This window comes from Chrysemys picta, chromosome 1, assembly GCF_011386835.1.
Source record: "Chrysemys picta bellii isolate R12L10 chromosome 1, ASM1138683v2, whole genome shotgun sequence".
NCBI lineage: Eukaryota > Metazoa > Chordata > Testudines > Emydidae > Chrysemys > Chrysemys picta.
The window spans coordinates 134,853,192-134,880,419 of NC_088791.1; the positions used below are offsets into that span (position 1 = coordinate 134,853,192).

The window sequence follows — 27,228 nt, forward strand, 5'->3', positions numbered from 1 at the left end:
GGCAGGTCTACACTATAGCTTAAGCTGATATAACTTACATTGCTCAGGAATGTGAAAAAGTCTCCCGGCAAGCGACACAGCTTCTGTTTCTCGCCAAGCTGGAGTAATTATGCCAACTGGAGAGTGCTCTCCCATCTGTATAGTGTGTCTTCACCAGATGCGCTACAGCCAATGTAGTGCCATAGTGTAGACTTGCCCTAAGACTGCTAAAAATCACATTTAGGTACTCAAATAAGTTGCTTGATTTTCAAAAGTGCTGAGCACCTGGAAGCTTCCACTGATTTTAATGACTAAATATGGATTTAGCACCCATTTCTGAAAAACGTGGCTTAGGCCCCTAAACTCAAACATGCTATTGGGGTAGTGCAAATTACCGTAAGTAGCCTTGCTGAAGTCAAACACTGCGTCCAATAGTATGCATTTGTATTTTCAGACCCAAAGAGACCATACATGTTAATTAGGATTTCACCTACTCTTAATGCAGATATATTAAAACAGAGAGGGAATATTTTGGGTTAAGTGTACATTTTAGAATAAAAATTGTTTTGAAGGGTTTATACAAACGTAATAGAACAATTTTAACAAGACCTAAGTTACAAAATCTAAAATGAATATGTTTCCATGAATTAAAAAACACCGCAAATTAGAATACGAAGTGGGTATTCACCCATGCAAGCTTATGCTCCAATACATCTGTTAGTCTATAAGGTGCCACAGGACTCTTTGTCGCTTTTTACAGATCCAGACTACCACGGCTACCCCTCTGATACTTGACAAATTAGAACAGTTTGTTTGTATTTAAACAGTCCCTTGCAAGGTTTGCAACTCAAACCTTACAGCATTGTACTGGGCCAGGAGAACAGAAAGTGAAACTGGCTAGTTTATTGTCATATCCAAACTTGGTGAAGTGCAAAAAGTAAACAATAATTCTTTCACTTTTTATAACCACATACATTAATGAAACAAGAATGGAGGGGAGGAGGGACCATGTCCCCTGTGCAGAGGGGGCCTGATGCAGATAGAACTTCGCTGGCTGCATTAAAAGTGGTTTGTCACCTGCAGGACACCATCCTACTATCAGCGGGAAGCTGCACCCTGGGATTTTTTAGGGGTGGAGAAAAGCTCTCTATTGCACCACTGCACAAATGAAGGAAGGAGTTAATGACGTCTGAGATTTTACCCTCCTCTGACACACTGTCCCCCGTAGCCTAGGTTAAATTGGCGATCAGACTAAATGATCCTTTCCCGACCTGCAGCGCTAGGAAGGCTGAATGAGAGCCGGGGTTTCTGTCCACACGGGCCAGCACAACACACGCGTTAGAGCCCCGAGCCGGGCGCTGCCCACGCTCGGGAGCGGCTCGCACAGCTCGCGGCACCTGGGTTCGTTCGGGGATGACGCAGCCTCGGCTCCGGAGAGAACATCCGCGCGCTCAGGCGCAGAAACACCCAACGGTCCCGCCTCCTTACCCCGCCCGAGGCATAAGCCGGTCCCGCCAGTCACCGCTAGCAGGGGGCGGGGGAGCCTGAGCGCGGGGGTCGCGAGCCTGGCCCCGCACCGCGAGCCGGGCCTGGGCTCCCTGCCCTGGCTGGCGCTAGTGACGGGGGGAGGGGGCTGTTCCTCACGGGCGGGGCAGCCCCGCCCTCACCTGAGCCCCAGCGGGCGGGGGGAGCAGCTGGTCCGGGCTATTGGCCAGTGGGGCGGCGATGCTGCTCCCAACGGTTCCTTCGGATCCGGCGCCGCAGATTCGCCTTCTCCTCCCCGCTCGGGCCCCGCCTCCTTTTTTGTGCCGGTGACGAATGTGTCGGGCTGGCGCGAGCGCGCGCGGGGAGAGGAGCAGCCCGCTCGGCGGCTGGGGAGCCAGCGCCGCCCCGCCGCGATGGAGAGGCCGGTCAGGAGGTGGGTCCCCCCCTCCTCCTCCTCCTCGCGCACACGGGCCAGGGCGCTGTCCCGGCGCGGACCGTTACACGGCTGGGAGGGGGCGGGGCAGCGCGGGAGCCGGCTGGCGGGCTGCGGTCAGGCCAGTCCGAGCCAGGGCGCAACATGCGCTGTCTGATTCTCACTCACCCCGTTAGCGGGTGGCTCGGTCTCCCGGGGGCAATCCAGCGCCGTGGACAGGGGTAACGGCCCTCTGGCCCTTACCCCTCTCTGTGCGGCGTGGTCACTGTCAGCGCCAAGGGGGCACCAGTGGCACCTCTGGGGGGGTTGATAGTCTGACGCCATGTCACTGATGTCAGCAAGCACCTGTCACTGTTATCACATCGCTTGTGTGAGTGTGGACATTGCATAGGTGCTGCGGGTCCTCACCAGGAGCGCTTGGGTGGATTGTACTGTCTGCCTGGGGCATTGTGGGATGGCTCCTGAAAGCTAATAACAGTTGACGTAAGCACCGCAGTGTCTTCGCTGACGTTACGTCGATTGTGACTGCGCCACTTCGGGAAATGGTGTTACTAAGGCCATGTTTACACTACAGAGTTAAGTTGACCTAAGTTATGTTGATGATCATAAGCCGCTTTAATTACAGCAGTTGTGCACATCTGTACAACGCTCTTTGTGTCGGCAGAGCACGTTCACAGTCGGATCTTTTGCATGGACAGAGAGTGTTGCATTGTTGGTAGCTATCTCACTGCAATTCGCCACTTTCTGCCCCCCAGCAAGTCTGGGAATGGATCACAGTGCATCATGGGTAAGGTTATGATTAGGTGACAGAGGTCACGGAATCCAAAACTTCCAGAGACTTCTGTGACATTTTCCACTTCAGCCCCAGGGCAGCGGGGCTGGTGCTGTCAGTCCCTGCCCCCTCTCCCCCTGAAGCTCCCACCCGCCCTAGGTGGCGGGGGACAGACACCCCCTGCAGCTGCCCAGACACCCCCAGCAGTGGGGGGACCCCAGAGCCCAGCAGCTGTGGGTGTTGGACCATCCTCTCCCTCCCCGTTTGTTCAGGGATATTTTTAATAAAAGTCAGGGACAGGTCACAGGCTTCTGTGAATTTTTGTTTATTGCCCGTGACCTATCCCTGACTTTTACCAAAAATATCTGTGACAAAATGTTAGCATTAATCATGGGGTTGTTCTCATCATCCCATGATATAGTTCTTTCCTTCCAATCATTCTATGGGCTTCCAACGTCATTTCACGCCATTTTTTAATAGCTCCTGTAAACTGCATTTGCCATCTCTGCCTGAAACCATTCTGAACTGCTGATCAGTCTGGTGATGAGCATTACAAGCCCAAAGCAGCTGGTCTTGCAGTATTTAATGAGCTGGGAAACAGAAGTTGAATCTGTGTTGCCTGCCCTGTTGTGTGCAGTGGAAAGAAACAATTCAAGATTGTTGCTGGCAGTTATGGAGTAGCTGCACACTATTGACTGTTGGTACTGGCCTTGGGTAACAAGCACTGAGTCATGAGATTGCATCGTGATGCATGTCTGGGATGACAAGCAGTGGCTGCAGAACTTTTGGATGTGCAAAGCCACCGTCTTGGAACTGTGTGCAGACCTTGCCCCTGCCCTGTAGTGCAAGGACACCAGAATGAGAGCTGCATTCATAGTGGAAAAGCGAGTGGAAATTGCTGTGTGGAAGCAGGCAACTCCAGACTGCTACCAGTCAGTTGCGAATCAGTTTGGAGTTGCAAAGTCCACCCTGAGGGTTGTGGTGATCTAAGTGTGCAGGGCCATCAATCGCCTCCTGCGATGAAGGGCTGTGACTCTGGGTAATGTGCAGGAAATACTTGATGGCTTTGCAGCAATGGGATTCCTTAACTGCAGTGGGGCGATAGATGGCACGCACATCCCAAGTTTGGCCCCAGACCATCTTGCAACAGAGTATATCAACTGAAAGGGCTACTTCTCCAGGGTCTTGCATACTACTCCATGGTCTTGTAGGTGCTGGTGGAACACCAGGGCCGTTTCACTGACATTAATGTTAGTTGGTCAGGGAAAGTTCATGATGCACACATCTTTAGGATCACTGGACGATATAGAAAGCTGCACACTGGGAATTTCTTTCCCAACCAGAAGATTCCAATGGAGGATGTGCAAACGCCCATAGTGATCCTGGGAGACCCCACCTACCTCTTGCCCCCGTGGCTCATTAAATCTTACACTTGGAACTTAGACAGCAGCAAGGAACTTTTCAACAACAGGCTCAACAGGGGCCGAATGACCATTGAATATGCCTTTGGCACGGTAGACCTCAATGAGGACAATATTCCGATGGTCATAGCCGCCTGCTGTGTTCTGCATAACATTTGTAAAGCAAAGGGAAGATGTTTCTCCAGGGATGGAGCACTAAGATCAGCTGGCTGCTGATTTTGATTAGCCAGATACCAGGTCAATTAGAGGGGCTCAGTAGGGGGCTATTCGAATCAGGGAAGCTTTGAAGGAGCATTTTGACAATGAGCCCCAGTAATGTGTCTTTATGTGATGCATTCGGCCAGGCGGTGTTTACTTGCTTCCTTGAATGACTCCTGTAATGCTTGCTTCCTGAGCTTTAGATTGTAGTGAGCAAATGTTCCTCTGCTTATAGCCACTGTATTTGAATTTTCACAGAAACTACTGTGTGCATGACACAAAGACTCATTTTGTTTCAAAGACTATACTTTAATTCAGGGGTCGGCAACCTTTCAGAAGTGGTGTGCCAAGTCTTCATTTATTAACTCTGATTTAATTTTTGCGTGCCAGTAATACATTTTAACGTTTTTAGAAGGTCTCTTTCTATAAGTCTATAATATATAAATAAACTATTGTTATATGTAAAGTAAATAAGCTTTTTAAAATGTTTAAGAAGCTTCATTTAAAATTAAATTAAAAAGCAGAGCCCCTCGGACCGGTGGCCAGGACTCGGGCAGCGTGAGTGCCACTGAAAATCAGCTCGCATGCTGCCTTTGGCACACGTGCCATAGGTTGCCTACCCCTGCTTTAATTAAAGGATAAAACATTTTTTTGCACACGGGACATGGCAATGAGGAACAGTCTCTCCATTAAGGCTCTCAGGGCTGTGTGTAACTCCAGTTTTCATCATGAAACTAGTCTCAAGGGGTACTGCTACTGAATGGGAACATCTGAGGAATGTGTTGGGGGAGTTTGGGGGAGGGCATGGAACAGCATTCTGTATTTGCTGTAGGGGGAGTCATGCATGGATGTGCTCAGACTGCAGCACTATGAGGGACTTGGGCATCTCTCTCTTACTCTCCAGTATCTTTATCATCTGCTCCTGCCCCTGTCTCCTTTCCAGGCTGTCCAGCCTGAGGTTTCCCTCCATGCTCTTGTTTTGCTATCTGCTGTATGTGCTGACTGCTTTGAAAAGGGGAATTAGTGCAATGCTGAGAAACTAAAGTTAACAAACAATGATTCTTGTGTTGAATGACTAATAATGTGTGTTGTTTTGTCACAGGAATAAGAAAATTGTTGATTATTCACAGTTTGGGGACTTTGAAAATGATGGTAAGTGGTCTACTATTATACACACCAAAAAGAGTTAAGTTCTGCAATATGTTGGTAGAATATGGGCCCTATCCTTCTGTTGAATTCAGTGAAAAAACTTTTATTGGCTTCAGTGGAATCAAATTCAGGCCCTGTTAGAGTACAATCCATGTTATAAGGATATTACACAATAGAAGTGATATTTACACTGTTGTCCTGTTCATAATATTGGGTTAGTTCAACCCCTCCTACAGGTGAAAAAAGTAATTGGAGGAGGCTTGGGGCAGGAGAGCTCTGCTAGGTTCTTCTTGCAGAGATTTCTCTGACATTTTTCCAGAGGGATGGTGGCCTATTCCATGTCCTTCCATGGAACAGGCTACAGAGTTTTCTGTAAATCACAGTGATCTGCAGGAATCTAGGACCATCTGTGCAGAGGTCTCATGCCTCTTTCACCTCCATCCCATTCAAACTTGATATTATCACTTATTTTTATTGCAATTTTTTTGCATCGTAGTTATACAAATAATTTGCGCTAAAGACAAAATTTTAAAATTCTTGGACTGCTTTTAGTCTGATATCCCTGATTTTCAGTCTTTGTTCCCAGTTTGGGCCTTGGAGGACTAAAGAAGTATACTTTGTAAAGAGGCAGTGTAATGAAAGGGGAGAGGAGATCTCTTTTAAGAATGGGAATCGTTAAAAGGAAGAGGTTCCAAAAGACCAAGGACTGTAAGAATGATGTATATTGAATGGTATTCACTTACCAGAAGAACTTGAATCTCAAGTGAATGAAAACTCTGAGAACACATTTGAGATTGAAACTTTATCCCCATATTGATAATAATTAATGAACTTGAATATTTACATCTTGAAAATTGTTAGAAATAGTATGATCAGATCTCACTATGATTATGATCTACATTTAGCTAGTACCTTTTGTTCAAGAGTATCTCAGAGATCATTACAGCTACATCTCTTTGTCGTCCGATTATGAGACTGCAAAATGGTTTAATAGTTTCAGATGAGGGCCATAAGAACATAAATGTTTTAGAATATTTTATATTCGTGATTAAATAAGTTTTCTGACGAGAGACTTTTTTTTGTGGTGGTTGGAGAAACTTGCACTGTATGGGCTAAACTATTTGTAACTTGCACATGTTTTCATAAACAGATGAAGACTTTGCCTGTGTACCTGCACCTTTAAACAAAAAATCTAGAGTAGTACCTACAGAGACAAATAGAGAGAAAAAGGAGAAGCAGAAAAGGCCACACAAAGAGGTGACTACAGTGCTGAAGAAAACACCCAGTAAAAGGTGAGAGGTAATGAAGTGTAGTTAGTTGTGTGTGCAATAGAAAAGCTTCATCTCAACAACACTTCAATTTCTTAATTTTCCTCATGTTTTACATTTTCCTAGAGTGTAGTTTAAATAACTACAAATAAAGGTCTAACGTATTAATCTGAGATTTATTATCAGTCCTTCAATCATATATGACTAGGTGGACCCTTTTGCCGACATGAAGCACTGTGGATGTCAACAGGGCACTACACTGGTGCAGAGATCTGCCCACATAAATCCAATGCAGGTTTGTGGCCTAAATTAGGTAAATTTGTGGCTAATCTAATCTAGGTAGTTCTAGGGAACTCATCAGAATAGTACATGAAAACACTGTATGGTCCATAGGCTTAGTATACAAAAGTGAACAGGAGACACTTGACATGGTTTTAATCAGGCCACAACTTCATTATTAGATGCCTGGGCCTACCTGGCAGCTAAAAGTGTACAGTACAGGTAGCTCCATGTTCATTCAATATCTACCGGGGGGCTTCTGCCAGCCCCACACTTTTTCCATCCAGGTCCCCTAGACAACCCAATGTTGGGACTTTACCATCCTCCCTTCCCACCCACTCCGAACGAGGGTTAAAGTGGGCTGTAAGAAAAGGGGGTTTGCTCCCTGCCATACCAGTCATAGGAGCCCCAAACACCCCTCATCACCCATTCTGCTCCTTTAATCAACAGCTCCTTTTTAAGTCCTTTACCAAGCCATTTGTCTGTCCCTGTATCCCTTCCCTATGGAGACCTGCACTTGACATTTGCCCTACATTTACATAATGAGTTGCGACATAATAGTTTAACACCTTTCCCTACTCACCATAACAAAACCCTCCCTGACCCTGCTATGGGGGAAGGTGAAAAAAACCCCACTCCACCTAGGCCAATCTGGTCATGAAGGGAAGGCAAAACAAAATCCCCACTCCACATAAGACAATTGGGTGGTGAGGGAAAAATTCCTTCCTAGCCCTCCTAGAAAGGAGCATCTAGCTGATGCCCACAGCAGGTTCTGACCAAACCTGGTATTTTGCCACCTCAAGGGAGGGAGGGCAGGTGGTGCTCCACCTGGTCCAGGGAAAAGGGGCTTTCTTTGCCGGGCTTGCTCCTTTTGAATTCCCCAGCCCTTCCGGTCCCTGGGGATGAATCAGCATGGCTATGCTGGATCACTCCCCCTTTTGCAGCAGCTTCTGAGCCTCGCCCCACTCCACCCCCCAGTGCTATTCCCTCTCCTCGGCAAGCTCCTCCACCCACTTAAAGGTGCAGTGAAAGGTTCAAACAAACAAACTTTGGGCTTCAACAAAAGTTCAGCTCGTATTTGACAGAAAATAGATCTTAATAAAAGTAAAATAAAACTCAGTTATACTTATTTTAAACAACTTTTTGGTAGAAAATATTTTATGTTGAATTCCATGCCAGTAGGATATTTTCTACAAATGAAATATATTTTTCCAGTCTGTTACTGATAATTAATTAATGTATGTACAACACTTTGAAGACATAAAACATTCTATATTGGTAAGTGCAAATAACTTCTGTTATATCATCTGAATTTCACAAACCACTGCTCATTATGTATTGTAACATTTTTTATTATTTCCTGCATAAGTGCTGATTTATAATTACATTAATGAGTAGCTGCTCAGAAGTAGCTTTGCATTGCTTCAGTTCGCTAAAATAATATTCACCAGATTTACTGGAAAAAAATTTCCTGTAACGTTTTTTACTTGTTTCAGGATTCCCTTAGATGACAAACTTTACCAGAGAGATTTAGAAGTTGCGTTAGCCTTGTCAGTGAAAGAACCATCTGCAGACATCCTTGAAGTGCAAGATTCAGAAGAACAAGGTTATCTTTACAGTTAACTATCAGGGGGTAGCCGTGTTAGTCTGTATCTACAAAAACAACAAGGAGTCTGGTGGCACCTTAAAGACTAACAGATTTATTTGGGCATAAGCTTTCGTGAGTAAAAACCTATAGCTATGCATCCGAAGAAGTGAGGTTTTTACTCACGAAAGCTTATGCCCAAATAAATCTGTTAGTCTTTAAGGTGCCACCAGACTCCTTGTTGTTTTTACAGTTAACGTTTCCCATTTTAACCTATTCCTTGATTGTATTTGGCATCCTTTGTAGTTGCTTTATAACCGTGCTGGTATTGTATCCTTTCTTTTAATAGATTAATTGAGAAGACTTGAACATTTCTTTTTATTTGTTGATGGGATGAGGTTTATCATACAAAATTGTGCTAGTGCTAAGTAGTGCTGTGCAATTCTGACAAAACTTACTATAATCACTTGTTTATAATATAGATTAAGTTTCAGTCTTTGACTATCCTAAATATAAAGCTCTTGGGTTGATTAAACTTTCCAAGAACAATATTAACTTTCTCTCATAGGATCTGATGCAACTCACCATTGATGTCAGTGGAAAAATTTCCATTAACTTCAATGAGAATTGAACTGGGCCCATGCAGATGACTTCAACCATTTCAGTCTCACAATCCTCAAAATCTACAGATTTAGACTTTGGAAGAATGTGAGGCAGAAGCTGTTTTAATGGTGCATGTACGCTACTGAGTACACTGTCCATGCATAACAAAATATGATAATCTTTGCAAGCAGATGTATTAGAGACTTAATTTTACAATAAATTTGTGGATTTTCCACAATAATGGCTTCTTTTTGTCTCAGCTTTTAGTGGAATGTAGATCTGTAATTACAGAGAAGTATTACTAAACATTAAATGCATTTTCTCTGCTTCCAAAATATGTGGAGGGAGAAAAACGTAGTTAAAATGGGGGGGGAAAGAAGTGTGAGAAAATGTTTTAATTGCATTTATGCTCCATATTAACATCTTCCTCTTAACACTGTGCTATACTGTCTACACATTGTTTCCTTATAGTGAACATGAATATAATGCAATTCAGTTTATTATAAAGAAGAAAGAAAATCAAAAATTATTTCAGCCCATCACATTGTGGCAACTGTAATTCTGGTCAAAGTTAATATCTTGCATTGCAGCTTTTCTGTGATGAAAAATAATGACATAAATAATGACAAAAATAATTATCTACTAAAAAGAGTTTTATTTGGAATCTGCTAGAGTTTAACTTGTTTTTGCTAAATTATTTTCATTTCTTGATATCCTGACTCTTTATAGTGCTAATTTTCCAACATATTTTATGTGTTTTTTAAATATAGGCATTAAAAAATTTACAGCTATTGAATTAGAAAATGTAGACAGCAGTTCCCTCCTCTCCAACTGCAGTGCAGATAGTGGTCTCTTAGGTAAGTTATTTTTGTGTATGTCTTTATATGTAAACATATGTATTATGTGTAAGCAGTGTTTCTGAAACATTTCTTTTCAGGAAAGTGAAGGCAAAAACTATTGGAGAAAAAAGAATAAAAATGATTTTTATTTTAAATTGCGTAGATACGCTTTGGTCTGAAAGGTATATTCAATCTGCTTAGATCTAAATTTGGCTCCTGTCTTAAAATCAGTAGGAATTGAGTTCCGATTTTCAAATAATCTTTTTAAACCATCAATTTATCATCAAGAAGTGAAAACTGAACAAACCACATGTATGCATGTGTGCACACAAATATTTTAAGGTACTGCTTATCTCCTTGGAAGATCTAAGTACTCTCAACTCCTTGACTCTTCACTCTTAACACCTTGATTCCAGTGTGACGGGTTGGATCACAGAAACCCCCTTGGGAGCTGCCACCTGATGTGCCAAGACTACCCCTGCTCCTGTTTTCCCTGCCAGCTCAGGACTCCAGCACCCTGTCTTGCTGAGCCAAACACTCCAGTCCGCTCCAACACAGACCCAGGGTCTGAATCACTTGCCCCAAAGCTGCAAGTTTACTTGAAAACAGCTCACAGAAGTGTGCTTGTCTTTAGCGCTTAGATGCCCAACTCCCAATGGGGTCTAAACCCAGATAAATTCGTTTTAACCTGCATAAAGCTTATGCAGGGCAAACTCATTAATTGTTCGCCCTCTGTAACACTGATAGAGAGATATGCACAGTTGTTTGCTCCCCCAGGTATTAATACATACTCTGAGTAAATTACTCAATAAAAAGTGATTTTATTAAATACAGAAAATAGGATTTAAGTGGTTCCAAGTAGTAACAGACAGAACAAAATAAGTCACCAAGTAAAATAAAATAAAATGCACAAATCTATGCCTAAACAAACTGAATACAGATAATCTCACCCTTAGAGATGCTTCAGTAAGTTTTTTTCTCAGACTGGACACCTTCCAGGCCTGGGCACAATTCTTTTCCCTGGTACAGCTCTTGTTGCAGCTCAGGTGATAGCTAGGGGATTCTTCATGATGGCTCCTCTCTCCCCTTTGTTCTCTTCCACCCCTTTATATATCTTTTGCATAAGGCGGGAACTCTTTGTCTCTCTGGGTTTCCACCCCCCCTCACTGGAAAAGCACCAAGTTAAAGATGGATTCCAGTTCAGGTGACATGATCACATGTCACTGCAAGACTTCATTACTCACTTGCCAGCACACACATATACAGGAAGACTCACAGGTGTAAACAGCCATCTGCAGACAATGGGAGTCATCAAGATTCCAAACCATCATTAATGGCCCACACTTTACACAATTACAATAGGTCCTCAGAGTTATATTTTATATTTCTAGTTTTAGATACAAGAGTGGTACATTTATACAAATCGGATGATCACACTCAGTAGATTATAAGCTTTGTAATGATACCTTACAAGAGACCTTTTGCATGAAGCACATCCCAGTTACGTTATATTCACTTTTTACCATATTTTTCTAAAACTATCCCAGTTACATTATATTCACTTATTATCATGTTTTTATAAAACCATATAAACTGCACAACGTCACATCCAGAATAGCAACTTTTATCTGCAAAAAGGACTTATCAGAGTAGTTTTAAAAAAGATAAAATGAGAATTACAGACATTGGAAGAAGCTCAGATACTGTGTACTTGGATGATGATCTCCAAAAATACTCAGAATCAGTACTGGAAACTAAGGCTCCAGTCCAGCAAAACACTTAGTACTTACTTACTATTAAGCATGCAACCAGTCCTTTTATTAACTTGTGTTAATAAGACCAATGTTTATCCTGCAGGCCCCAATCAGGTCCCAGATGACAATGACATCCCCACAGATGGTCATAGGCAAAGAAGAGCAGCGTCTAAAGCTGTGTCACAGCAGAAGTTACTGACAGATAACAGTGATGAGGGAGACCATGCTGATAACTATGAGTCAGAGTTTGTGTCTGGTAAGTTTTCTATTATTAAATTTTTCCTATTGGATATGTTTTGAATATGTCTAATTATTCTGAGAGAAGAATATTTTCAGTGAAATGTGTACTGTTTTCAGCCTTATATACAGTACCTTTGTTCCTCTTTAATAACAAATCATTGTATTTCAGTTATGTTTCCTGATTGCATATCAAGAGACCAAAGCTAAAGGCTAGGTTTTTGACATGGTCAGTTGAGCTTATTCATCCGTATTCAACCTTCAATGTGTTTTAGCCTAGGACTCCAAACATGGTTTCCTTTTGTTCAGAATATGCTTAGAAAACCAGGTGGCAACAATAAATTGCACTCCTAGAAAAGAGATGTCAAACCTCGTATATATTTTTTTCTTCTGTTTTAGATGAGGAATCAGAGAGTGGTTCAGATTTCAGTGAGGAAGATGATGAAGACTTTGCTGCAAAAAAGAAGAAAACTAAAAAAAATAAAAGGAAAGAAATTAAGTTAAAGGTCCAAACAGAAAAAGAAAAGAACCCCCCCAAATCCAGAATTAATGCTACAGGTAAGCTTGATATAATCAGCAAAAAATACAGAGCTTGTCTAGACAAACAGTTAGTGAATATGCAGCTGGGGTGTGAATCTACAACATTCAATTGTGCCACATGCTAACTGTCCCTCTGAACCCTGCTACCATGTACTGAAAGTTCCCTAGTGCACACTGACCTATTCGCATTTCAAAGCAGAGTCATTTTCAAAAAGTGAGTGAAAAGAAGTTTCAGGTACTCTTCCTGTTCTTGAATCAACCTGCTGATTTTTGTGGTTTTACAATCATTTTTTCCTACTTAAAAAATCTGTCTTCTATTGTATGAAATACTTGCAGAAATAGGGGAAATTGACTGACAAACTGACTATCTGGGGTAATAATGAAACAGTACACAAACTGCTGTCAAATGGACAACATAAAAATGAGAAATAATTAGGGCTGTCAAGCAATTAAAAAAAGTAATCACTATTAATCACGCTGTTAATAATAGAATACCATGTATTTAAATATTTTTGGATGTTTTCCACATTTTCAAATATATTGATTTCAGTTGCAACATAGAATACAAAGTGTACAGTGCTCACTTTATATTTATTTTTATTATAAATATTTGCACTGTAAAAATGAAAGAAATAGTATTTTTCAATTCACTTAATACAAGTACTGTAGTGCAATCTCTTTCTCAAGAAAGTTGAACTTACAAATGTAGAATTATGCACACAAAAAACCTGCACTCAAAAACAAAACAATATCAAGCTTTAGAGCCTACAAGTCCACTCAGTCCTACTTCTTATTCAGCCAATCGCTCAGACAAACAAGTGTGTTTACATGTGCAGGAGACAATGCTGCCCACTTGTTTACAGTGTTACCTGAAAGTGAGAACAGGTGTTCGCATGGCACTATTGTAGTTGGCATCACAAGATATTTACATGCCAGATGTGCTAAAGTTTCATATGTCCCTTCATGCCTCAACCACCATTCCTGAGAACTTGTGTCCATGCTGATAATGGGTCCTGCTCAGTAACGATCTAAAGCAGTGGAGATTGACGCTTGTTCATTTTCATCATCTGAGTCAGATGCCACCAGCAGAAGGTTGATTTTCCTTTTTGGTGATTTGGTTTCTGTAGTTTCTGCATTGGAGTGTTGCTCTTTTAAGACTTCTGAAAGCATGCTCCACACCTCGTCCCTCTCAGATTTTGGAAGGCATTTCAGATTCTTAAACCTTGGGTCGAGTGCTGTAGCTATCTTTAGAAATCTCACATTAGTACCTTCTTTGCATTTTGTCAAATTGGCAGTGAAAGTGTTCTTAAAATGAACAGCATGAGCTGGGTCATCATCTAAGACTGCCATAACATGAAATATATGGCAGTATGCGGGTAAAACACAGAGCAGGAGACATACAATTCTCCCCCAAGGAGTTCAATCACAAATTTAATTAACACATTATTTTAACGAGCATCATCAGCATGGAAGCATGTCCTCCGGAGTGGTGGCCAAAGCATGAAGGGGCATACGAATGTTTAGCATATGTGGCATGTAAATAGCTTGCAATGCCAGCTACAAAAGTGCCATGCGAACGCCTGTTCTCACTTCCAGGTGACATTGTAAATAAGAAGCAGGCATTATTATCTCCCATAAATGTAAAGAAGCTTGTTCGTCTTAGCAATTGGCTGAACAAGGAGTAGGACTGAATGGACTTGTAGGCTCTAAAGTTTGACATTGGTTTGTTTTTGAGTGCAGTTATGAAAAAATAAATCTACATTTGTAAAGTTTCACTTTCACGATAAAGAGATTGCACTACAGTACTTGTATGAGGTGAATTGAAAAATACTATTTCTTTTGTTTATCATTTTTACCGTGCAAATATTTGTAATAAAAATAATATAAAGTGAGCACTGTATACTTTATATTCTGTGTTGTAATTGAAATCAACATATTTGAAAATGTAGAAAAACATCCAAAATATTTAATACATTTCAGTTGGTATTCTGTTGTTTAACAGTGCGATTAAAACTGCGATTAATCGCGATTTTTTTGAGTTAATCACATGAGTTAACCGTGATTAATCGACAGCCCTAGAAATAATTATTTAATCTTTAAGTTAGAGTAATTATCAGTTTTAGATGTAAAAAGAGTAAAATAAAAATGAACAGACAGAGGCATGATTTATTTTTTTTCAATTGACTGTATCCCTTAAAAAAAAAAAAAAAACACCAAGCAAACATAACCATGATTAATTTAGGATTTATACATTATTTTACTTTTAGGTCCTTATCGTATGATCACATCTAGCTGGGTGGATCCCTGCACCCACATGGATTGATTACAGGAAATCAAGGCCTTAATGACCTTCAGTGTTATTAATAGCATAGTTAAAGATATTTATTTACCACACTTGAATTACAGGGTCACTATGTCTCTTTAACACAATTTGTATCCGCATAACAACCTTTTAAAAAACTATTTCTTACATATGTGTTAAATAACTATGCATCAGATCTGCTATTGTGATTTAGTTTCAAACAATGTTTAAGCTAAATCGTATATTACAGAACCAGTTTAGTTGTGGTGTGGAAATGTTTTTTTCTTGTAGAGTTTATGGCAGATTTGTGCTAGCTTGTCCGTTCATGCAGTTCTACAATACATCCCATGCCAGTAACGAGATAAGTGCCTACTTCCAAACCAGGAAATAAATATGAGGCTATAACCTGTTCAAATAAATGAACCTGCATTGATTGGAAGGCATGATTCTCAAGACGTATCCATCTGTATTTCTTTGAATTGAATGATCCTCACTTGTACAGTAATTTTGTGCAGTGTGATTTCTTTAATAAAGAGCAATTTTTCTAACACTTTTTTTGTTTTCCAGCCAAAGTGACTCCAGTAGTTTCTTCTCCACGGGTAATCCAAGCAAAATCTCAGTCAACATTGAAGGAGACATCAAGTTCTCCAGAACCTATTGGAGAACCTTTATACGCATCAAGTCCCTCAACAGACAAGAAGAAGCCCAAATGGATACCACCAGGTATATGCAATGTGGTAACTGCAGACAAATATACCTATTTACATGTGTTTAAAAAGGTGTTCTCTAAAGTATTTGTATTTCTGAATGAGCACCTCCTCATCAAAACATGAGCTACTCCACTCACCTCTGTGTCCTAGAGTCACTTTTCCCACACAAAATTAACTTGCCCACTTCCTAGCTGCGTTAATAACTTTTCTCTTGAAAGGAAAAGGGTGCTAAAGCTTTTCCCAATAGCGTGGCCCAAATCTCAATATAGAGATTGTCTTGTAGACATTTCCTCTTTTAAGAGTTGTCCAGCATCCCTGTTGCATTGCACTGTTTGCTTCCTTACACCAATACTCGCCCACTATTATTTTTGTATTTGTAGCTGCCTTTAGTATGAGAAGTGTTTGGTCTTTTTTGGAAAACTTAGATCACACTGCTGCTGCCTCTTGTTTTTTCACCTTTCCCATCTGTTTTATTCTTCTGCATGTGGATCCTTTATGCTTGGTCCTCTTTCCTTGCATGTGACTACATACTCTCAGGTCCTCCTTTTCTACTTCACATGCTGCTAAATGCCTAGTCCCATGCTCCCCTGGATATTCATCCTCCAGTTATACGTCCTGCCCCTGCTGGTGGCTCTGAGTGGTAACTCACAGTTTCAGGCAGAGCAGACCTTGTGGGGGGAGACTCATAGTTTCTCTCCTTCTATGTAGCAGCAGCCTCTAGTATAAACTGCTAGGCTATGGGCTCGTTGTTCTCTGTTTTTACATATACCCTGCCTCTTCATGGCAATAAAGACAGGGTATGTATAAAAGCAGTTGATTAAAAGGGTGAAGGAATATAGTACCATGAGACCTGTTAATGCTCTGCAGAGCACCAGCAAGTGTACAGCAGACCATATTTTGAGAAATTCTGTATTATGGTAGCAGAGTGAAATGTGTTGGTGTCACTCTGAGGTTACATGTAGGGGGAGCCTTAAAAGTGTCTCCTGCAGATTTTGTATCCTTCTGCTGTAGCTATCAAGTATGTTCCCACTGGCAGTGTACCTGATTTTTATGTGCTTTCCTGCAATATTGTTCAGTAGGGTTACCATCCGTCCGGGTTTCCCCAGACATGTCCAGGTTTTTCAGCTTTAAATGGCCGTCCGGGGGGAGATTTCTAATCAAGTAGAAATGTCCGGGATTTCCCCCTTCCCCTCATGCAGAGTGCGGCGCGGCTGATTGGACGCCTGGCCTGATTGAAAGCCGCTCGCAGCCACTAGGGCCTCTAGCAGCCAGAGTCCCTCCCCCTCCCCTGCTCCCTCCTCCCCCACAGAGCAACTCGGCAGTGTTTGAGTCCACCTGGAGCCTGCAGCTCCCTCTGCCTGGTAAGCGGTGGGAGCAGGGCAGGCGGCGGGGGGGTGTAGAGGCTGCAGGGGCAGGGCAGGCAGGGGGCGCAGAGGCTGCAGGGCGAGTGGGGAGCAGGAGGCACAGAGGCTGCAGGGGCGGGGGGGTGCAGAGGCTGCAGGGAGAGGAGGAGCAGGGCAGGCAGGGGCATAGAGGCTGCAGGGGCAGGGCAGGCAGGGGGCACAGAGGCTGCAGGGTGAGTGGGGAGCAGGGGGCACAGAGGCTGCAGGGGCGGGGGGATGCAGAGGCTGCAGGGCGAGGAGGAGCAGGGCAGGCGGGGGGCACAGAAGCTGCAGGGGCAGGGGGTGCAGGGCTGCAGGGCGAGTGGGGAGCAGGGCAGGCGGGGGGCACAGAGGCTGCAGGGGCGGGGGGTGCAGGGGCTGCAGGGCGAGTGGGGAGCAGGGAGCACAGAGGCTGCAGGGGTGGGGGGGTGCAGAGGCTGCAGGGTGAGGCGGAGCAGGGCAGGCAGGGGCATAGAGGCTGCAGAGGCTGCGGGGCGAGTGGGGAGCAGGGAAGCACTTAGCAACCCCCAACCAAGATCAGAGCGGGAGGGAGGAGGGGGAATGCGGGGTACTCAGAGGAGGGGGCAGAGTTGGGGCAGGGACTTTGGGGAAGGGGTTGGAATGGGGGCGGAGAAGGGGTGGGGTTGGGGCGGGGGCGAGGAGGGGGCGGAGTTGGGGCAGGGCCGGGGGCGGGACCGGGGCCCCATGGAGTGTGCTCTTTTTTTAAATGTTTGAATATGGTATCCCTATGTTCAGGCCTTTCTGCAGTTTCCATAAGAGGATACCTAATTAGCTCTTCTGTAATATCTTCTTTGTAAGTTAGTGACAATAATTTTTCTGTTAATTTGTGACATTTGTTTTGTTTTAAAATGCTTTCAGCTGCCTCAGGATGCAGTAGTAACCCACTGGGAGGAATTTCAGTTAAATCACCTACTCAAAGTCTCAGACTTGGCCTGTCCAGATTAGCACGAGTGAAACCGCTGCACCCAACTGCTGCCAGCAGTTGAATGGTCTATGAAAGTGTCTCCCACTTGAAGGACTACTGTTTGGAAAGAATTGGGTGTGTAGTAGGGTTCTGTTGTTTTTAAACAGGGTTGGAAATAAATGAGCAGAAAACTGTTCATTAAACTGTTCATTCAGAGGGAGGAAATGCTGTCGATGTTGCTTGTCTGATACTAATAAAGGGCCTTCATCCTTCAAGGTGCAGTGTACCACCAGTGAAGTGCTGAGCAGCTTCAGCTGCTGAATAATACTTAATCAACTAGACCTCAGGTTGCTCAGCACCCTGATGGATCGCACCCAAAGAGAGGGATTGTGTATTTGAGATTGTACCCTTCTGATGTCTGTCCTCTTTTGGGGAAAAAAAATAGGCATTACATTTTTAAATTGCATAAAAACAGAATCTAAAAAGCAGTGTATCAATTATGGATCTAAATATATAGACTGGATTCTTAATGTAACGTTAAAGTTACAGTTTTGAATTCCAAATGTTTAGTATTCATTCTGTTCATAGTCCAATTAAAGCTTCCCTTTAATAAAGTGAAATCATTGTTCCTCTCAGTCCAGAAAAGTTGATTCTCAAATCTTTGTTAAAACTTACTGATAGTTGTATTTGTGTGGATTTTATTGCTAAGAATGTATAATGTGCTGATTAGAAAACTGTATTTTTTAAAAAAGTAAAATAAAATATATTTTATAAACAGCTAGTTTGTAATAGTAGCTGCCTTTATGCATTTTGAAAATTTCTTACAAACTTTGGCCCTAGTCCTGCAAATATGTAAGCATTACCTTATGCATGTGACTAGTCCCTTCAAGTCAGTGGAACTAGTTATGAGACAAATCCAAAACCCATTGAAGTTAAGCACATGATTAAATTTTTGCAGAATCAAGGGGTTTATGATTATTTATTGCACAATAAATAGATTTTCATATAGTTTTGGAATGGTAGTTACTGAAACACCAGGACCTGACCTTAATTTAGAAATGGTGAGTCCATGGACCAAAAGCAGTTCTTGTCTAAGCAGGTGCATTCCCACAAAAGTCAGTTGTGCCAACTTACACAAGGGATGAATTTGACCTCATAACAATTCAAAGGATTGGGTAATGAATCAGTGAATCATTTGCAAATAGATGATAGTTTTTAACTTCTTAATTCCCTTCAGTATGGGATATGGGGCAAAGGCATTAAAGGGATAAATAGCCCAATTGTTCAGAATAATATTTGAATATAATTTTGTGATGCTGTTTGAAGTAAAATATAACTTAACTGTAATTAATCCTTTATATAATTATACTTTTGCAGTACAAATGTGATTATAAAAATTATAAAAATAAAACAAGCTACTAAAAGATTTATTGTGGATTTAAGAAACTGAGGAGGTTAATGGTTTCCTGGGAATAACCAAGAGGAATTCTTGGTTCTAAGTAATTTTTTAGGCAAGTCACCTGACCTCTGCGTGCCTCAATCGTCCCACTGGCAATGTTAGGTAAAAGCTGGAACATCAATGAAAGACACATACCAGTAATTCCTTTCAGTAGTTATGCAATTTATTTGAGCTCTAAATGCATTCACAACAGTTCACTGCATGCCATGATTTGGTTTTTGTCATAAATAACACTGCTCTACAGCCAAAATGCTTCTGAAATAAATGTAGTCAAACTTTACTAATTCTGGGTCACTGAGAACGAAAATGATGCTTAAAATTGTTGATTGGCTCTAGTTTTCAAGATATGCTATTGGGTCAGTATATACGACCCTTGACTTGGGAATGGCGGAGGATAAGTGAGTTATAAAGGGAAGGGATCTCAATTTAAACCAGAAATGACTAAAATACATCTTTGACTGGATCTATGAATAAATCTATGACTGGGTTTGGACAGTACTTGCTTTTTAGGTAAAACAATGAATGATGCAATCTGAAGCTGGTATTGCGTCATACATGGTATGAATTGCATCATGTTATTCCTAGAAGTCATGGATGATGCAATCATAACGAAGCTTACATCACTCTGCTGAACAAATTGCCCTATATCAGCTCTAGAAATCATAACAGTGTCGTGCTCTCTTATTTGTCAGTGTTTGATTTTGCAAAGGGACACATTTCTGTTTAACCAAAGTGAGCAGAGATGCCTCGTACTTGTGTGAACAGTGCAGATAACTTCTGCTATGTTTGAGGTGAAGTGACTTTTGCATCACAAAAGCGCAGTAGAACCACTATGGTTAAGAAAGCCTATCACCTTTATTTTGGCTGCAAAATTGGAGATCAGGACAAGAGGTGGGCCCCACACATATGCTGCAACACTTGTGCAACAAATCTTCGCCAGTGGTTGAACAGGAAAAGGAAATCTATGCCTTTTGCAGTGCCAATGATTTGGAGAGAGCCAACAGCTCATACCAGCAATTGCTACTTCTGCATGGTGCCTCCAGTTGGAAAAGGTGTGTCAAAGAAGAAAAAGTGGACTGTGCATTATCCAAACATTCCATCAGCTATACGCCCAGTACCCCACGGAGAAGGACTGCCGGTTCCTGATGCACCAGAATCATTCTCACTTGAGTCAGACGAGGAAAAGGAAGAGGATGAAACTTCTGGTCCTGAACCATCAATGTCACAGGACCCACATTTTCTCCCATCCTCCTCCTCTGAACCACACCTCATAAGACAAGGTGAACTGAATGACCTTGTCAGGGATTTGGAACTACCCAAGAGTAAGGCAGAGCTGTTGGGCTCCAGACTACAGCAGTGGAATCTCCTGGCAGGTGATGTTAGGGTTTCCATGTTCCGTGACCGTCTAAAGGATCTTGTCCCATTCTTCTTCATGGAAGGTGATCTTGTAGCCTGCAACAACATCAATGGTGTGATGGCAGCCCTCAACATCGTTCACGATCCAGATGAGTGGAGACTGTTCATTGATTCATTGAAGACGAGTCTTAAAGCTGTTTTACTGCATAATGGCAATGTTTTGCCATCAATTCCAGTTGGTCATGCAGTCCATATGAAGGAAACCTATGACAACATGAAACAACTTTTGAGGTGCATAAACTATGACCAACATCAGTGGCAGCTTTGTGGCGATTTGAAGGCTGTTGCTCTCTTGCTTGGTCTGCAGACTGGATACACAAAGTACTGCTGTTTTCTCTGCGAATGGGATAGTCGTGCAAGAGATTCCCACTACATCAAGAAAGACTCCGACAGTCATTGGAGCCTGGGAGGAAAAGTGTTCAGCATCCACCACTTGTTGAATCAAGGAAGATTTTGTTACCACCCTTACACATCAAGCTGAGTCAGATGAAGAACTTTGTCAAGGCCATTGACCAAACACAAGCAGCTTTCAAGTACCTCGGTGGAAAATTTCCAAGGTTAAGTGAAGCTAAGATAAAGGAAGGTGTCTTTGTTGGTCCTCAGATTCGTGAATTTCTTCGAGATGATGCATTTGACCATGCACTGTGGGGCAAGGAAAAGACGGCATGGAAAGCCTTCCAATTAGTGGCAATAAATTTTCTCGGAAACAACAAGGCAGACAACTACAGGTTGTTGGTGGAAAACCTCCTCAAGGCATACAAAAGCCTTGGTTGCAACATGTCACTAAAGATACATTTTTTGCACTCTCATCTAGATTTTTTTCCACCGAACTGCGGAGCAGTGAGCGACGAGCACGGCGAGCCATTTCACCAGGACATTGCAACAATGGAGAAACGCTATCAGGGCAAATGGAGCCCATCAATGCTTGCAGACTATTGCTGGACAGTGACAAGAGATGCTTCATTTAATGAATACAAGAGACAAGCCAAGAAGCGCCGAGTAGACACTGAATAGGACTAAACTATGTACATAATAGTTTTTTGCCTTTTGTTTCATAATAAAATTTATTTAGATAACCCTTTTGCTGATTTTTAAAGTGTTACATAAACAGGACAGGTGAAATTATCATGTAAAGCAACCATAAACACATGAAAAGACCTAGGTTTACAATTTATGATTAAAACTCTATCTACACAATATACATAGACATAAAATGTAAACACTTAAATATCTTAGAAACAGTAGCCAATCAGTTGTTTTAATTGTCATATTTGAATTCAGCACATCAAAATACATAATAGATAGCACATTTTATCTCTGAAGCAGACGACTTCTCAAAAATTGTAGACCAGTGTAATTGTATAGTTTGGTTTCTAGCATTAATACCAATACTTTTTTTTGTTAATAAAAAGCAAAGGGGGTGAGGGTATAAATGAAGAAAGAACACAGTATTTAGCTCAGTTTGCTATAGTTTGACAACCCTATCAAAATTATTTAAAACAGAACAAAAGAACCTCTCATCACTGACCCTAATCCTAACAGAGAGACAAGATGAGGTAATCTCTGTTATTGGCCCAACTTCTTTTGGTCAGAGTGACAATCTTTCAAGCTTACGCACACCCAAAGAAGAGCTCTGTATAAGCTCGAAAGCTTGTCTCTCTCACGAAGAGAAGTTGGTCCAATAAAAAATATTACCTCACTCACTTTGTCTCTCTAATGTCCTGGGACTGCCACAGCTTGAAGATTGAAGTCCATGACCTCCATGATAACATTCTCTGAAATGCTTCCAGTTCCATGCATAAGGCCAGTTAGACAGGCAGAGATGCAGGGTCTCAGTGCATGAATGAGACAATGGTATAGGAAGGAGGGCTTTGGGTTATTAGGAGCTCAGGAACCTTTTGGGAAAGGAGGAGCCTATACAGGAAGGATGGGCTCCACCTAAACCAGATTGCTGGCAGATAAAGTTAAAAAGTTTGTAGAGGAATTTTTAAACTAAGGGCTGGGGGAAAGCCAACAGATGCGGAGGAGCATATGGTTCAGACAGAGATATTCCTTATGGGAGGATATATTAACGAGGATTCTCTATATCCTAGTAAAAATGAGAGAATAGAAGTTGATCAAATTCAGGTGGGAACTGAAGAGAAACAGTCAAATGAAAAAGAATCCCATTCAATTACATCACAATGGCAGACAGCTTAAAAGTGATTAATTTTATAAGTACTTGTATACAGATGCTAGAATTCTAAATAATAAGATGGGTGAACTTGAGTGCCTGGTATTAAATGAGGTTATTGATATAAGAGACGTCATAGAAACCTGGTGGAATGATGATAATCAATGGTACATGGTAATACTAGGGTTCAAAATATATAGGAATGACAGAGTAAGTTGTGCTCGGGGGTGGCGGGGGGAGTGTCTCTGTATATGAAAATTAAATATAGTAAAAGTCTTAAATGAATCAAACTGTATAATAGAATCTCTAGGGATAGAAATTCCATCCTTGAATAATAAGAATATATCAGTAGGAATATACTACCAGCCGCTTGAGCAGGATGACGATGGTGATTGTGAAATGCTCCAAGAGATTAGAGAGACTATACAGAACTGTGTCCCATGCCCTCCCCTTCCCAAACTCCCCACACACATTCCTTGCATGTTCCCAGCCCATCGCAGTACCCCTTTCACTCCACCCCTTCAAACAGGTTGCCTAATGACAGCTGGACCTACACATAGCTATGAGAACCTCCATTAAGAGAGTGCTCCTCAGTGTCATTTTCCTTGCAAGACATAGAATTCAGTGTATTGGTTATTGCTGTTTAATAAAAATGTACTCATAGAAAATGAATCTTTTTCTCCTACACACAGTGGTTGGTGCTGGAATTCATACACAGAGGCAACTGGCGTATTTGCAGACTACTAATCACTCTCAAGAAGCAGTCATTACAAGGGTCATTCCAGGCAGCAAGTAAACAAAGCCTTGCTGAATGCATTATAGAAAGACACATTACTGGGGCTCATTGTCAAAATGCTACTTCAAAGCCTCCCTTATTCAAATAGCCCCCCATTGAGTCCCTCTAATATCCTAGTATCTGGCTACTCAAAGTCAGCCGCCAGGTGAGCCGCCTCAACGCTCCACCCCTGGGGGAACTTTTCCCCCTTAGCTTCACAAATGTTATGCCAAGCACAGCAGGCTGCTATAACCATGGGAATATTTTCCTCATTGAGGTCTAACCTGCCAAATAGGCAGCGCCAATGAGCCTTTAATCTGCCAAAGGTACATACATTCAATGGTCATTCTGCACCTGCTGAGCCTTTTGTTGAAGAGCTCCTTGCTGCTATCAAGGTTTCTGGTGTACAGCTTCTTGAGCCACAGGAGTAAGAGGTAGGTTGGATCTCCCAGGCTCACTGTAGGCATTTCACCACCCCCATCTGAATCTTCTGGTCTGGAAAGTCCCTGCTTGCAGCCTGCTATCCATGCCAGTGTTAAAAATAAAAACTAAATTAATGGAGATATCCTGTGTCCTAGAATGACCTTGAAAGGTCATCGAGTCCAGTCCCCTGCCTTCACTAGCAGGACCAAGTACTAATTTTGCCCCAGATCCCTAAGTGGCCCCCTCAAGGATTGAACTCACAACCCTGGATTTTAGTAGGCCAATGCTCAAACCACTGAACTATCCCTCCCCCTGAAGATTTGTGCGTCATATACCATCCCTGACCACCCCGCATTGATAGCAGTGAAACGACCCCGGTGATCCACCAGTGCCTGCAGTACCATAGAGAAGTAGCCCTTTTTATTGATGTAATCTGTCATAAAATGGTCTGGGGCCAGAATTGGGATATGCATGTCATCTGTCACCCTGCCACAGTTAGAGAATTCCATTGCCGCAAACCCATTCACTATTTCAAGCACATTTCCCAGAGTCACAGTCCTTCTTGGCAGGATGTGATTAATTGCCATGCACACTTGCGTGAATACAACCCCCACAGTGGACTTCCCAACTCCAAACTGACTCATGACTGACCAGGAGCAGTCTGGAGTTGCCAACTTCCACACAGCGATCCCCATGCGTTTCTCCCCCAAGAGGGCATCTCTCATTTTGGTGTACTCATGCTGCAGGGCAGGGGGGAGCTCCACACACAGTTCCATGAAGGTGGCTTTGTGCATCCAAAAGTTCTGCTGCCACCACTCAGTGTTTGTTTCCCGAGCCCAATAGTGATGGTCCACCGTGTTTAGCTGCTCCATGAATGCCAAAAATAATCTAGATTTGTTTCTTTCCATGGCACACAGCAGGGTCCGCACCACGAATTCCTGTTCAGATTTGCAGGTCATGAAATACTTCATGATCAGTCGTGTTGTGTTCATAACACTTATCACAAGACTAGAGAGCAGTGCAGGATCCATGCTTTCAGGCAGAGATGGCAGGCACACAGTTTACAGGGGCTGCTGAAAAATGTGCGAAATGTAGTCGGAATGATGGAACAGAAAAAACTGCATCATGGGATGGTGAGCCTGCACCCATGATGCATTGCAATCCATTTCCCATTCCCACAACTCCTAGCAGCTTCTACACAGGGATAGCTACCGACAGTGCACTGCTCTCTCTCGATACTAGAACACCAACTGTGGACATGCTCCAACAACACAAGGAGTGTTGTGTGAACATGCACAAGCAATGGGATTATAGCGGTTTATGATCGGCAGCATAACTTGTGTCGACTTAATTCGGTAGCCTACACATAGCCTTAGTCTCTATTCTTAAGAGGTGTATAGACAATATTTCTGGCTGAATGTGTCAGGGCTGCCTCACACTTCACCTGAAGAAGACAGAAGTCTTGCTGGTATGTCTGGTAGGTAGGGTCATTGCTATGAAGGGTTTTGCTTCCTTTGTGCCCCAACTTATAAAGGGACACAGAAGTAGCCAAAAAAGACTGGATAATGCATAAAATAGAGACCCTGACCATTTGAAATCCCATAGTCTTTTGTCAAGCATAGGCTGATTCTATTATCCTGGCCATTTTCCATCTCAGGAAATCACTCTATGTAAATTCCACCTCCAATTTCAGTTATATATAATATTCTTCTTCCCTTTCTGCTCTAAATTATTTTGTAGTGTTGCTGTGCACTGTTAAACTTTTTCTGTGTTTCACTCCACTGGTTGACTGTTCATTAAGTGAGACATTAAGTGGTCTTTGTATACATTTTGCTTTTAGTTGTAAGGTACCTTGAGATCCTTCAGAAGGAAAGGTGCTTTGTGAATAGAAGATGGAGCAGCATTAGACAACATAGTAGTAAACGTGGCCAGTGCCTTATATACACTAGTGCTCTCCCCTTTGCTACCATTGGTAGAACTGCACTGGTGATAAGGCAACAGTGAGAGAGTTTAAGAAAAGGGTTATGGCAGACAAGGTCTCTGGCTGTAGCTCCTGGTCCACTATCTTGCTTCCAACTCCTCTAAAAATCTGATTGAGCTTGGTAACACTCACCCTGGCTGAAGCAAAAGGACGATTGTCACTCCAGAGTAACAAGGAATTTTATTCAGAGCTATATCTGGCTACCATATCCTACAGATGAAATCAAAAACAATATAATTGCAAGCTCATATGCAAATTTACAAACTATTTGCATGACTTTTGAGGGTAGTTTGGTCACTATGACCACAAGAATGCCAGTTTGTCATATAGAATATTAATACATCATAGATACAATCCGCAGAATTCCACTGCCACAAACACCATGCATCTGCTCTGGCCCTAACACTAGCCTTGATCCCAGGCATGCTTATAAAAACTAGATTCAAAATGGCAAAATCTTGGGGACAGTGCAGGACAGTGGTGCTGTGAATGTGCATGCAGCAGGTTTCCTTACCTGCAGGCATTCTTCTGTGTCATCGGCTTGTGCATTTCTCACTTCAAACTCTCTTTGAGTGTAGTGATAATGCCACAGAAAAAGAGAAAATCGCCAGATGAGAGCAATCGGCAGAGGCCTACTGAACACAATTTGAGGTTAAGTACTGGTGATTGGTGGGATGGAGCTGCAGGTTCGGGTACACCCAGTGCAACTCCCTATTCTCCTTCACGGCAGGCAAGTCCCAGGGACCCCATTTTTGAAAATGGTGATTCTCTGGGGATTTCATGGAAGACGTTTCTTTCTGCATTAAGATCCATGGAGGAAAGGTTGGAGATTAAGATTGATGCCTTGGCTCCACAGTTGTTAAAAACTGAAACTTCTATTGAATCATGGTGGGAAACTTTGCAGACACTTACTAATTGTTTATTAATAATGACATAATTATATAGCAAGGTCTATGACATTTGGAAATGGAGGTTGAAAGACTTAATAATGTGAGCAGTGTATTAATTAAAGAAAATATGTTATTTTAAAAAATTGATAGATTGGAGGGCAGTAGAATCATAGGACTGGAAGGGACCTCGAGAGGTCATCTAATCAATCCCCTGCACTCGTGGACTAAGTATTATCTAGCAGTGTTGGGT

At 42.3% G+C, this 27,228-nt stretch overlaps 2 protein-coding genes across 32 annotated transcripts in view; one reads left to right on the forward strand and one right to left on the reverse strand.

The window, feature by feature from the left end:
• The window catches only part of FERRY3 (FERRY endosomal RAB5 effector complex subunit 3), a 28,480-nt gene extending 26,127 nt beyond the window's left edge, over positions 1–2,353 (reverse strand). For 4 of the 30 annotated variants that reach the window (XM_065571177.1, XM_065571141.1, XM_005307812.5 and 1 more), the window contains exon 1: positions 1,251–1,391. Coding sequence is in view for 3 of the 30 variants with exons in the window: in XM_005307816.5 (XP_005307873.1) it covers positions 1,377–1,422 (46 nt within the window). In the remaining 27 variants the exon portion in view is untranslated. Of the gene's footprint in view, positions 1–38; positions 1,601–1,646; positions 1,786–2,065 lie in introns of those variants that run through there. The other 26 variants (XM_065571190.1, XM_065571152.1, XM_005307813.5 and 23 more) reach the window with 17 other exon arrangements.
• On the forward strand, positions 1,272–19,285 carry RAD51AP1 (RAD51 associated protein 1). 2 transcript variants are annotated; one of them, XR_010593437.1, is made up of 9 exons: positions 1,272–1,897; positions 5,391–5,440; positions 6,588–6,729; positions 8,481–8,590; positions 9,943–10,029; positions 11,869–12,021; positions 12,402–12,560; positions 15,412–16,922; positions 17,609–18,638. XR_010593437.1 is itself a non-coding variant. In XM_005307808.3 (9 exons), exons 1-9 carry the CDS (start codon positions 1,272–1,274, stop codon positions 17,941–17,943), a joined length of 1,611 nt encoding a protein of 536 aa, XP_005307865.2. In that variant the 3' UTR covers positions 17,944–19,285. The 2 variants fall into 2 exon arrangements, 1 of the variants encoding a protein (XP_005307865.2); XM_005307808.3 differs by having other exon boundaries at positions 15,412–15,567; positions 17,816–19,285.
• The last annotated feature ends 7,943 nt before the right edge of the window (positions 19,286–27,228 follow it).